Below are 13720 nucleotides of genomic sequence, written 5' to 3'. Positions count from 1 at the left end.
ACTTACTAGTAAGCCTTCATTACGAGTCAAAGACCACGGGAAGTGAGTAATTGTGTGTCTAAATAGAGCACTTATAGCCGCGTGCGAATAGGATAGTAACGTCAAGTTCAACTGTGAACCACCGTGCACCGGAGGATATCTACACCGGCGCCAGCAGAGCCCCTTTCCGGCTGGATTATTGCTTTGGTACTGTGGCTGCTGGAGCAGAGAACCGTCTACCCCGCTGCTGTGTGGGATCTACCGTGAGGACCATCATTCGAGCCCGTCTCTGTAGGAGGCTGACCGGTTCCACCTGTGCCGCCCGCACATTGGGATTACAGCGGCTGACTTTCATCCGCTGAGCCAGGGAGTAATACCGCTCCCCCTCGCAGGAGCTTATTAGAGTCCCTGTGGAACCATTGACTTTGTAGTAGAGCATTGCCTCCCCCTGCTGGCTTACAACCGGTAGTAACCCCCTTACAAGTATTCCCTAGATAATTCCTAACATTCATTATTGATTTGCCAACGCACATTCTTTGCCTTATAAGCGCAATCTAAGTAAAGTATATTATGTAATAATATTTGCTGTTAATAAATATTCTTCTAAACGAGTACTTTGTGTGGAAACCGTATCATTGTGGAGGAGTTAAGAGAGAATAATGTACATAAGACGGTAGTGGTTTAATGATACCATACTTGATTAATACAGTCAGGGAATTGTACCCCTCAGTTACATACACTGTAACACGCAACACTTTGATGAACATTGTTACTCAGCTGATAGAGTTGTACCCTTCCTGATGACTTGTCGTACAGAACTTGTAAGTCGCTTTGGATAAAAGCGTTAGCTAAATGACTAAATATCTGATCACCACTATGGCCACAATGACCAGGATGACCCCAGCGATGCCTGCCAAGCTGCCGTACAGGATGTTGCTGCCCTGGGCCAGGGCATAGTTAGGGTCGCCGGCAATGTCTGTTGTCAGGGGAGTGTAAAGGCTGTGTCCTACTAGGGACTCTATGAGGTTGACGTTGCCAATGGTATCATTGACAAAAATATGGACCAGGGCGGTGGTGTGGCAAGGGGGTTTGCCCTTGTCAGTGACCTTCACAACCAGGCGGTGCAGGCCATTGTGTTTGCGGGTGAACTCCTGAGCCAGTGTGATCTCCCCACTGGTAGGCGAGATGTGGAACAGTCCATGTGGGTTGCCGCCAGTGATGCTGTACACAAGCTCAGCGTTGGGCCCTGCATCTATGTCTTCTGCCTCCACTACTTCCACACGGGTTTCTGGAGCAGTAACAGGTGGTAGGAATTTGTAGGTGGAATTGGACGGCTTGGTTACGTAGGGGGCATTGTCGTTCTCATCTAAGACGTTGATGGTCACCCCTACGTAGGAAGACCTGGGTGGGTCCCCGGCATCCACAGCCTTGAGGCGGAAGGTGTAGGTGCTCTCCTTTTCCCGGTCAAAGGAGATAACGGACAGGATGGTGCCAGTGCCATTCTGGATGACAAACTTGCCATTGTCCGGCTCGACATAGAGCCTTACCCTGGCATTCTCACCTTTATCGGCATCAGTGACTGTAACAACGCCAACAGGGTTGCGCGGAGCCATGTTCTCTGAGACAGAGAAGCTGTAGCCACTCAACATAAACTTGGGGTCATTGTCGTTACAGTCAAGAACATTGATCACCACTGTGGCAGTGCCCGTCTTGCTGGGAACACCCTTGTCTGCAGCTGCCACATGGAACTTATAGCGCTCTGTGTCTTCCCGATCCAGCAGGTTCTTCACGCGCACTTCACCAGTGTTGGGGTCGATTTCAAAAAGCTCGGTAGCTGAGGCTTCAATAATGCTATAGGTCAGCTCAGCATTGGTGCCGCTGTCCGCATCCATCGCCACCACGTAACAAACCTTGTCACCTGGTTGGTTACCCTCAGCAAAGTCCACCTCCAGCATTGTCGGGGAAAAGATGGGAATGTTGTCATTCATGTCTGTCACCTGGACTTTGAGGGAATTTGTGCTGGACAGGGCTGGGTTACCAGAGTCCACGGCAACAATCTCGATCCTGTAATCCTTGACGCGCTCATAGTCCAGCAAAGTGGTGGTCTGCAGGAAATACTTACTCTTGCGGTGGTCATTGGCCGACTCGCTAGCGAGTCGCAGCTGGAATGGTACGTTGTCATCCACCACACAGGTGACTACAGCGTTCTCGCCCTCATCGCGGTCCGACACCTCAACCATAGCCACAGGAGTCCTGATGGGCATGTCCTCTGAAATGTTGGCCACGCCGTCCTGGTGTATGACGAGGCCAAATCCACGAATCTCGATGGCCGGTGCATTGTCATTCTGGTCCCTGATTTTGATGTTCACCGTGACCTTTGAGCTCTTGGGACCACAGCCTTTGGCCACCACAGAGAATATGAGGAATTTCAAGTTCTCCTTCTCACGGTCCACCAGGCCCTTGACGTAGATTATGCCTGTCGAGTTATCGATGCGGAGGAGTCTCTGAACAGTCTCAGATGGCGCGAGAAGGCTGTAGACAAACTCACAGTTGGTGCCTGTGTCATTGTCATTGGCTCTAACCTGCAGGACAGACAAGTGGAGACGTTTTGAATTAGCAGGACAAATAAAACAAGGTCCAAGCTTGTTTGCTGTATACACACATTTTCTTAATTGCGTGTAGTAACACCATTACTAGGGCTGTACCGAATGTGTCTATTCATTCTGTTTAAACCAATGGGGTTTTTCTTCACAGTTGCAGATAATGATTAGGCTACACTAATATTATAGTATTATACTATTATAGTATATGACTAGTCATACATTTTATTATAAAACATTTATCATAAATAATGTAGCATCCGCTTGGCACTCGGCGCTTTCGTACCAACCATGCCCTTATTGGATTATTTATGTTGACAAAATTGATGAGTTATATTCATTAAAGAAAGTTGATTTAATAAAAAAAAAATACTAATTTAATCAGATTAATCCCTTTATTCAAATTGAGGATTTTTTTTGAGGATATAAAAAAGAAAAAAAAAATTGGATTACGTCATAAAATATGACGACAGACATTCGAAGCTTCGTTCGAATACTTCAATAGAAGCTTCGAATGTTAAAAAATGACATTCGGTACAGCCCTACCCATTACTATGTAATAATATGTCATTCATGATACATATAATTACTACAAAGCTTTGCTTTATTGATATTTTTTTTTCTTTTTTAGTTCATGCTCTGCATATTACATAATGGCTTATGAAAACTAAGTGCACACCCCCATGTCCATATAAACATCCTGTGATTGTCAAATGCGTCATTGGCATCTAATGGGCAGATGAGTGATTGTGTTAATGTTCCTCTCATTATCAAAATGCCCTTAGAAGAGGATGGAGGAGTGACAGACACTGGTGACAATCAATTTGCTTGGCCCTCCTTAGGAAGTGTGCCAAGATTCATCTTCATATACTGAGGACACAAATGCATTGATTAAATAATGAATTACACACTATCAACCATGTCTTCTCAGAATACCAATCAATCAATCAACTAATCAATATGATACAATCATATGTCCAGGGCCTGAATTCATCAAGCATCTTAATGTAAGAGTTATGATCATAAGTCTTGTGTATATAGTACATTGGATGTGATGTAGACCAGTACTGCTACTTTCAGAAGTGTGGCGACTATGAGCTCAGGTCTGATTGATTTAGTAGAGATCAGCAGGTGTTAAAGTGGGGTCATAGAAATTACTAGGTCATGTAAGTGCAGCACTTAGACTACATGTTAACTTGCGATTCTCCCGAGATGTTGAGTACAATCTTGGTCCAATTGCAATAATGTGTGTCACACGTGCCATCAGACGTGCCAAGTACTCACCTTGGCAATGTGATTTTATGGCATCACTTGTCCTCATACACACCTTGGGGGATATATCACATGGCACTATATCACTTCCTCAAATAGGGGCCAGCTAACCCTCCACCGCACCATGTGTGACTGAATCTGACTCCGTCAGGAGATTATCCATGGAGCTTATTGGTATTATTGCTCTATATGTGACTCATTCTATTACATCTGTCACTGGAAACCCAGAGAAATCATTTCACGTAGGGTGCATTTGAAGAGTGGCTCTTTTGAGGCAGCATAAATGCTTGATTGACACTCCTGACCTGCTTAAGACTTCAATTAGACCACTTTTACTCCCACTGTTCGTTTGCTGCTGCATCCCATGGAAGATTATGAAGGGGGGGGGGGGGGGGGGGGGTGCATACTCAACACACCCATTGAAAATAACTAGATTGTGCCGACTAATAGTTGACTAGGAGATTAACAGTATTTATACCAATTTTATGCCTGGACATTTGCCTCAAATTGACCCTGGAAAATAGCCAACTCAATGGCTGTGCCTAATCATAGTGGCGGCTGTGCTCACATGCTGCAACTCAATATGCAATTCTAGGAACTTGTCAATAATTAACTTGTGTTCTGTAACATCTGGTGTTTAAAGAAGGGAAATCAATTTCAATCAATTGATTTGACTTCACTTGTTTCTTTAACCATAACCCCATTGTTCTGGATCATTGCCCAGGCCCCAGGGGGAAGACGAGGCCCCTAATTAAACAAGGTTGCTTGTCATGCTATGAGGGAGGCTTGAGTGCTCTTGAACTATCATGTTAGTTTACCAGCTCCCTCACATGCTGCAGTCTAAACGCCTTCTAATTAGTGGTATAGAAACATAATACTGTGTGTAATTCAATGGTTTAAAATGTTTCTGTTTTAAATACCTTGATCACAAAGTGGTAAAACAAAGGACAATATTACCTCTTTCTGCATTATGATAGCATTTGTGTGTGTCTCTGTGTGTGTGTTTGTGTGTATGTGTGTGTGTGTGAGTGTGTGTGTGTGTGTGTGTGTACGTGTGTGTGTTTGTCTGTGTGTGTGTTTGTTTGTTTGTCTGTGTATGTGTGTGTGTTTGTTCGTGTGTGTGTTTGTCTGGGTGTGTGTTTGTCTGTGTATGTGTGTTTGTCTGTGTACGTGTTTGTCTGGGTGTGTGTTTGTCTGTGTATGTGTGTGTGTGTGTGTGTGTGTGTGTGTGTGTGCAGGGCCGCCTCAGGGGGTGTGCGAGCAGTGCGGTCGCACAGGGCCTCGTGGGAAGGGGGGCCTCGCACAAAAAAAATAAAAAAAAATAAAAAAAATATATTTTTTATTTATTATTATTATTTTTCTTTATTTTTTCTTTTTTTGCGAGGCCCCCCTTCCCGCGAGGCCCTTTTTCATCACAGACCTAAAATCTAGTTTTGCTTATATGCTTATATATTTCACATTAGACACGTTTGTAGAATGTGTCTGACTTGTTCCTGGCTCTGAGGCTCTGCAGATACACTATTGGAGGCAGCTCTGAGGCTCTGCAGGCAGCAGAATTGGTTTCAATGAGGGGAGGGGTTACAGGTAAGGTAGCGTCTGACTATTTCGCGCGTGCAGCATTGGAGGTTATGCCAGCCAAGATGAAGAGGACATCGTTCGGCAGATGGACTGAAGATGAAAGTTGTTGCATGTTAGACAGTTCAGTCAGGCTAGCCATCCCGGCTAAAGACAGGGACAGCTAGTTAGCTTTAGCTACGTTATAATATTGAGTGCTAACGTGTGGTTCAGTCGGGATATAGCCATGATGATGTCGGCTAGTAGCTAGCTTAGCTAAAGGCTAACTAGCGTTAGCTAACCTAGAGACAGCGCGTGCAGCATTGTTATGCCAAGATGAAGAGGACGGTCGTTCGGCAGATGAACTTCGTCAACTCCACGCGGTTGTCTCCATCCTCTTGGACGTTTGGTGAGTTTTTAATGCACTCTATTCTATTCCCACCGTGGATATCTCTCTCTCTCTCTCTCTCTCTCTCTCTCTCTCTCTCTCTCTCTCTCTCTCTCTCTCTCTCTCTCTCGGGAGCCAAACGGGCCGACTAGCTGTTGTAGTACTAGTAGCTAACGGTGTGTGGCCTGGTGTCAGCACCTGGTGCGAGGGAGGTGAGCTTGGTGTTTCATTATGAGAATATCTCCATGCTCAAGTCGGCTATAGTCCGCGAGGGACTTGTTGCCAGCACCGCTATGGTAAACACCACTCTGTAGTGGGACGTGTATTGCCTTCTTTTTCCCTTCTCTCTCCGTATGAGAAGAGGAAAACACAGCGGCTGTCTGAAGTGTTGGCCTGTATTGCTTTTCTCACGTTGTACAGTTTTTCAGTGGTAGCCGCATACCTTGCTTCTGCGTTAGCTAATGGTTAGCGATAGCCGGGTTGAGCTAACTGTTAGCCAGTTAGCTGTTTAGCTACGACGTTAGCTGCTCGTTTTCGCTCGGCTGGGAACATTAGCTTGATGCTATCAGTTAGCCTAGAGTTAGCTGTTAGCTTGTGCTACGACCATTGACATTAGCCGTGAGAATAGCAGGCCCTGGCACTCTGACTACGACATCATCTTTGACAGAAGATGTAGTCGGGCCTGCACCATGACAAGGCTCCGGCCATAGCTTCTTTTTGTCCCGCCAGCGAGAGGCCTTTCGTCAACGTGGAGAGCTGTGTTGCGGCCTTTCGCCCTGCGTTCCTTGGTGCAGGTAAGATGTCCATTGGACATTACCCCACTCTTCCTTCCTTCCCCTCCCGAATGTTTTGTTAATAACGATGTTTTTTTCCAGGCAAAACATATGTTACTTCACAACATTTGGAGATACGACATGTGCTGTGTGTGAATTGTCTTGGTCGTTTGTGTAGCTTGGGTAGCGTTGGCCAAAGCTGTGTGTGGCCTGGTGTCAGTACCTGGCTACTCTATTTGCAGTTAGCCTATTTAGCTGATGTCGGCCATTGGCTCCTTGCTACTTTGTTTTCTCTGGTATAGACCCTCTTCTCTTTGGATTTAAGTGTTGATCTTTGTCCTTTTGGATCTATGTATATTCATGTTGCCTTTGTGAAGTTATCTTTTCCTTCTGTTTTGTTCTTCCATTAAAAGTTGAATATCCTTTAGGGGCTCATCTTTGCTTATCTCTCTCATACATGCTCTCTCTCTAACACACACACACACGACACAGACATGCTCTCTCTCTCTCTCTCTCTCTCTCTCTCTTTCTAACACACACAGTCTGCCTATGGCGGCCTTTCTCGATGGCTAGGCTGTGCTCGCTGAGTCTGTACCTAGTCAAGGATCTTCAGTCACAGTGCTCAGGTATTCTGCCACTGTGTACTCTCTGTTTAGGGCCAAATAGAATTTCAATTTCTTTCCAATGTGTCTCTCTCTCTCTCTCTCTCTCTGTACACTGTATATTGACTGTAGAACGGGAGCTCTCTCTCGCTCTCTCTCTTGCTATATGTTGACTGTATCATGCCCAGCCTCGGGCAGCGCTATTTTTTTTTAATTTAAACTTTGGCCATTTCCCTGGCTCTTTTATACGTTTATCGCATTTATACTTGGTCAAGTTCGACCGACAGAAGCAGGCTGAAAGGGTTCAGATGGGGGGGAAGACACTCTGGGAAAGGCACGGCTGCAGTCCGGGATTCGAACTCGCTCAGCCCCAGATCCGTGACGAGCACGGTTGTCCACGGCGCTGAAATAGCACTCGCGGTACGTGGTGAGCTACTGGAGCTCCCCTGGGCAGCGCTATTATTTAAGAATATGTTGACTGTATGAAAAAAAAAAAAAAAAAAAAAAAAAAAATTTACAGTCAACATATTCTTAAATAATAGCGCTGCCCGAGGCTGGGCATGATACATGCGCTATTATTTTAAATCTCGCACAGGGCCTCGCATTTCTCCCAGGCGGCCCTGTGTGTGTGTGTGTGTGTGTGTGTGTGTGTGTGTGTGTGTGTGTGTGTGTGTGTGTGTGTGTGTGTGTGTGTGTGTGTGTACACGTGCATCTCACCTGCAGGACAGAGTGCCCGGTCGGGCTGTTCTCCGACAGCTCAGCCAAATAGTGGCTCCTCTCGAACTTGTCGTTCTGGTCCGTGACGGTGACTCTGAGCACAGCGCTGCTGGCCAGCATTGGGTTGCCCCCGTCCTTCACGCCGATGTACAGGTCATAAGAGTCCTTCTGCTCGCGGTCCAGGTGGCCTATGACGATGAGCTGCGGCAGCTTCTGGCCCATATCCTCGTCCACCTGCAGGCTGAAGGGGTCGTCCGGCCCGGTGATCAGCGAGTAGTTGGCCACCGCGTTGAGGCCTGAGTCCTTGTCGTGGGCCATGGGGATGGTGAAGCGAGCGCGGAGGGGGGTGTTCTCTGGGATCGACAGGGTGAGGAGGTCTGAGGAGAACTGCGGCGTGTTGTCATTGACATCCAATACCTCGATGCGGCCCTCAATCTCTCTCTTGATCCCCTTCATGTCCGTGATGGACACCTTGAACTCCAGGAAACACTCGCCCTCGAACACATTGGGGCACAGTGTCTCGCTCTCGCGGTCGATGGGTAGCATGGTGGTGTAGATGTCTCCGGTCTTGCCGTCCACCCGCAGGTAACGGGAGCCCACCACCAGTTCGTACAGGTGGCCGGAATCGGTCAGGTTCTCGTCCGCCGCCAGGCTGCCGATGAGGGTGTTGTACGGCTGATCCTCGTTCAGCCGGTACAGGATGTGATTCGGCGAGGCGCCACAGAACACCAGCAGGACAGCTGACAGTACCAGCCTCATCTCCCACCTCAGATTCATATCTCCACCCGACTGGCACAGCATCCGTCTGGGAGAAAGGAAACAAGAGAGAAAGAAACAACAACATTAGTCAGGGCCCCCCTATACATCATCCACAAAAAGGTTGAGGCATTGCCAAGAAATCTTTTAAAGAAAGTTGACGTGGAATTTGGAGTGGATATCTATTCAGCGAGGTCTTAAAAAAGATAATAAAAAAAATTATATATTTGTATTTCATTTAGGGCGGCTACGTGGCGTAGTGGGCAAGGCGCTCACCACGAATGACGGAGACGCTGGGCTTGCCTGTTCGAGCCCAGCGCTCCACATTGCTTTCAGTTTAGCTGGTCGTTCATACTAATACACATTGGCCGTATTAGGGGGTGGGAAACTGATGGGTGGAGATCGGGCGTTGTGGACAGCGACTCCTACAGGTCGGTTGGTGCACCTGCGCAGTAGAATCAGGAAGTGTCGGGGGCAGCGTGAGCCTCCCACGCGTTACTCCTCGCTACTGAGAGATCGAGCTGCGCAGGTGAAAAGATGCGACTGCTGTTACCTCAAGTACTGGAGGGGACTTGTGCTATGTATGACTTAGTCCACATTGCAGCCGGCTTGTGGGAGGCAAGAAACAGCGTTCGTGACAGGGGAGGGTTGAATTGGATGATACGAAATTGGGATGGGAGAAAAATATAGAAAATGGGAGAAAAAGTGGATAAAAGAAATATATTTGTATTTCATTTTTGGATGAAAGGCACAGGTACAGGCATACAATGCACATAAAACATAATTTAAATTCTTTGCCAACTACAAGCATTGGCTTGCCCCTTGTGTCATAAAAAAAAGTCTATCTGTCTGAACAGGACTGAAAAGACCTGTTTCGAGATGCACAATGAGATATTCTGAGAGAATGGTTGAATACATAAACAAATGTTCTAGAATGTTCTATTATGACATCATAATCAGTAGGGATATCCTTTCATTGGTCTATGTTGACCACGCCCCCATGGCTCGGCTCCTCCCCCTTCAGGGGAGTGCCATTGATCATTAGGACACGCCCCCTTTTTGTATCTTTTGAAACGCTTGTCGTAGAGACTTGCGGGTTGTGCCTAGGCTGGTAAAGATATGCCTCCTAAAGTGTGAAAACAGAAGTACAGGAAGTACCGGCTACAGGCTTTCCGGTTTCAACAAAACAATTATAGAAATGTGTGAAGTGCACAATATTTCCTCGTTTAAGCCACTGCAACGGCTTTGCCTGAAGAATTGACTACATGACCGGGACGTTCTAGCTTGTTTGCCGACAGGATTCGGGAAAAGTTTGGTCCGTTCGGAGGCAGCTTCCAGGGGAAGTACATACACCGGAAATTCACACTTTCGGCCGTAGTGCTTTACCAGTCTTTATCTCACGGAGGAGATAAAACTGGGAACGAGGTTAGGGTTGTGCCATTGTACTCAATAGGGATATCCTCTTTCATTGGTCTATGTTGACCAGGCCCCCATGGTTTGGCTCCTCCCCCTTTGTGTATCTTTTGAACCGTTTGTCGTAGAGACTTGCGGGTTGTGCCATTGTACTCAGGGATATCCTCTTTCATTGGTCTATGTTGACCACAGGATTTGAATCAATTAAGGCTTGCAGGTGTACTGAGTTGATTGACACCTGCATGTGCTTGACACTTAAGGGAGGTGTCAATCAACTCAGTACTGACTTCTACATTCATTGGTGGATGTTAGCCATGACCTCTATACAATGGGTTAACCCTTTAACTATACCACTTACATTAGACACCCTAGCAACCACCTATAACACCTTAGCAACCACCTAGAAACACCATAGCAACCACCTAGAAACACCCTAGCAACCACCTATAACACCCTAGCAACCACCTAGAAACACCCTAGCAACCAGCTATAACACCCTAGCAACCACCTATAACACCCTAGCAACCACATATAACACCCTAGCAACCACCTAGAAACACCCTAGCAACCACCTATAACACCCTAGCAACCACATAGAAACACCCTAGCAACCACCTATACCGCCAGATTAAAAAAAATCTATTTTTTTTTGCAGTCAGGCCACTGAACTTAGAAGCAGGCCAGGACAGTGTTTCTAGTTGCAGCAGCGCAATAGTTAGATAACCTAGGGGGGGAACAACCAGGAGATCACTGCAACTCACACAAGTTGGAGAACTATCTCTCTCTCACAAAAGGAGCCGCATGTGATTGGTGGAGGCGGGACCCTTACAAAAAAACTGTTGTTGCTAATCATTGACACATGCTAGCCTGTAATAATCCCCCCCAGAAAAATCTACTTTGCATTTGATATATTGCAAATATATGCCATCACACACACTGGCATTTAAAGGTTTAGAATTATAAAATGAATATGTGGTGTTATGATAAGGGCTGAAGTTGAATAAAAGATTGTATTATTTTCAATCTGACATTACAAAAAAACTGAAAATCCATCAAAATCAGTGTTGTTGCTAATCATACATATGCTAGCCCCCAGACCCCCTGCTTAAAAAGTGGCCTGACTGGGGCTATATTTTGCACTATATTTCAAGCCCTGTGCTAGATATCATAAACACTTCCCTTAGGACTGGTATTTTCCCGGATGCCTTTAAAACAGCAGTTGTAAAGCCATTACTAAAAAAACCTAACTTGGATAGTAATGAAATGGCAAATTATCGTCCAATATCCAACCTACCATTCATTAGTAAAGTACTTGAAAAGATAGTTTCAGTTCAAATAAATTCCTTTCTTGAAGAAAACAACATCTTAGAAGAATTTCAGTCAGGATTCAGAAAATATCATAGCACTGAAACTGCCCTCACCAAAATAATCAGTGACCTCAGACTAAACTCTGACGAGAATAAGATCTCCATCCTTATCCTGTTAGATCTCAGTGCAGCATTTGATACAATCGATCACGATATTCTAATCGATCGTCTTGAAAACCATGTCGGTTTCTCAGAACATGTGCTGGGCTGGTTTAAAACATACATCAGAGGGAGGAAATTCTATGTTAAACTAGGAGATCACATGTCTGATATATACGACAACAACTATGGAGTTGCACAAGGGAGTTGCTTAGGTCCTTTACTCTTCTCCCTTTACATGTTACCGCTGGGTGATATCATCAGAGAACATAATGTAGATTTCCATAGCTATGCGGATGATACACAACTGTACATATCTGCTGAACCAAATGATACAGCGATTAGCTCCATTACAGACTGCTTACTGGCAATAAATAAATGGATGAGTAAGAACTTCCTGAAACTAAACGAGAACAAAACTGAAATTCTAATTATCGGCTCCAAAACTAAAAAAGAAACATTAATAAAGAACCTGGGGGGACTAACCCCTTGGATCAAATCTGAGGTCACTAGTCTTGGGGTTATCATAGATTCAAAACTGAACTTCAATTCTCATACTAGCAAAGTGACAAAAACATCGTTCTTCCATCTCAGAAATATAGCAAAAGTACGACCATTTATTAATCAGAACGATGCTGAGAAGCTAATTCATGCATTCATATCTAGCCGGTTAGACTACTGTAATGCACTTTTCACAGGTCTCCCTAAGAAAACCACAGAGAGGCTTCAGCTAATCCAAAACTCTGCAGCCCGACTGCTAACTAGAACCAAAAGGAGAGAGCACATTAGTCCAGTCTTAGCTGCTTTACACTGGCTTCCTGTAACATTTAGAATTGACTTTAAGGTCCTTCTCCTTACATTCAAAGCTCTAAATGGACAGGGACCTAGCTACATCGCCAACACTCTAATAAATTACACACCAGCAAGAACACTGCGATCATCAGCTGCTGGACTACTAGAGGCTCCCAGAAGCAGTCAAAAGAGGATCGGTAATGCAGCCTTTATCAACTATGCCCCAAAACTATGGAACAAACTACCCCAAAACATCAGGGAAGCCAACTCGCTAGACATCTTTAAAAGACAGCTTAAAACCTATCTCTTTGCTCAGGCATTTCACTGATAGATATCTGCTACCACCTAGTGGCAAGAGGAAACATCAGGGATATCCTGACACAACTTGTATTTACCTGCACTATTCTTACCCTGCCTACTCTTATACACTGCCTATCAAATTCATGTGTCGGTTATTGCAATTTTTACTTCTTACTGATGACTATTTTTAAACTGAATCATTTTAAACTATTTTTATTATTTGCTAGATCCAAATGTGAAACACTGTGATTATTTGTTCATGCAATAGGTCCCACTATTTAGTATGGGTTCGAGTCCCTGTGATCTAATATCACTAAAGTTACAGTGTGGGTTCGAGTCCCTGTGATCTAGTATCACTAAAGTTACAGTGTGGGTTCGAGTCCCTGTGATCTAGTATCACTAAAGTTACAGTGTGGGTTCGAGTCCCTGTGATCTAGTATCACTAAAGTTAGTGTGGGTTCGAGTCCCTGTGATCTAGTATCACTAAAGTTACAGTGTGGGTTCGAGTCCCTGTGATCTAGTATCACTAAAGTTACAGTGTGGGTTCGAGTCCCTGTGATCTAGTATCACTAAAGTTACAGTGTGTGTTACAAAGGGTCAGACTAAACCGAATATATATATTTATTGCCTGAGATCCCATGTATAATATTTGTATATCGTTTGATATCCCCTGTATATTCCTTGTACAATATGCACGGAATATCCCTTTAGTCTAGCAGGACAGACCATAATATTCATTCCTCTATTGGAAGCGATCCCATGGCGCCAGCTACCGAGTAAAGCCTTGCCCCCTCGAGCTGACTTGAAAGGTACCGACGAGATATGTCTGAACATGCCCGCTTTTCGCCTACGGCTACGAGACCTAGAGGCGACAGAAATGAGATAGGCACTATTTGTCCACCGTGGATATAAATATGGCGCAAGAATACAGAACCCCCCTTGCAGTTCCTCTTCAGTTCGCCTTCAGTTGTCTGGTTCAGTTACCAAGTAAAGCCTTACCCACTACGTAACGTGCGGTATAGCAGGGCTCGTATCGCCCAAGATAGAATCGTGTTATCCTAAATACGTCCGTTTGTCGTATCGTTCTCTATATATTAGTAAACCTTCA

General features: G+C 45.2%; 1 protein-coding gene across 1 annotated transcript in view; it reads right to left on the bottom strand.

The window, feature by feature from the left end:
* LOC311229753 (protocadherin-1-like) overlaps nucleotides 1-13720 on the bottom strand; it is a gene marked incomplete at both ends in the record, with an annotated part of 32627 nt that overhangs the window by 9600 nt on the left and 9307 nt on the right. Inside the window, 2 exons of the mRNA XM_084315828.1 lie at nucleotides 837-2561; nucleotides 7886-8690. Coding sequence (XP_084171954.1) covers nucleotides 837-2561; nucleotides 7886-8690 — 2530 coding nt within the window. The remainder of the gene's footprint in view (nucleotides 1-836; nucleotides 2562-7885; nucleotides 8691-13720) is intronic.

Source organism: Notolepis coatsorum, assembly GCF_963971535.1.
Source record: "Notolepis coatsorum genome assembly, chromosome: 6".
NCBI classification, from domain to species: domain Eukaryota; kingdom Metazoa; phylum Chordata; class Actinopteri; order Aulopiformes; family Paralepididae; genus Notolepis; species Notolepis coatsorum.
This window is presented reverse-complemented; position numbering and strand designations above follow the sequence as displayed.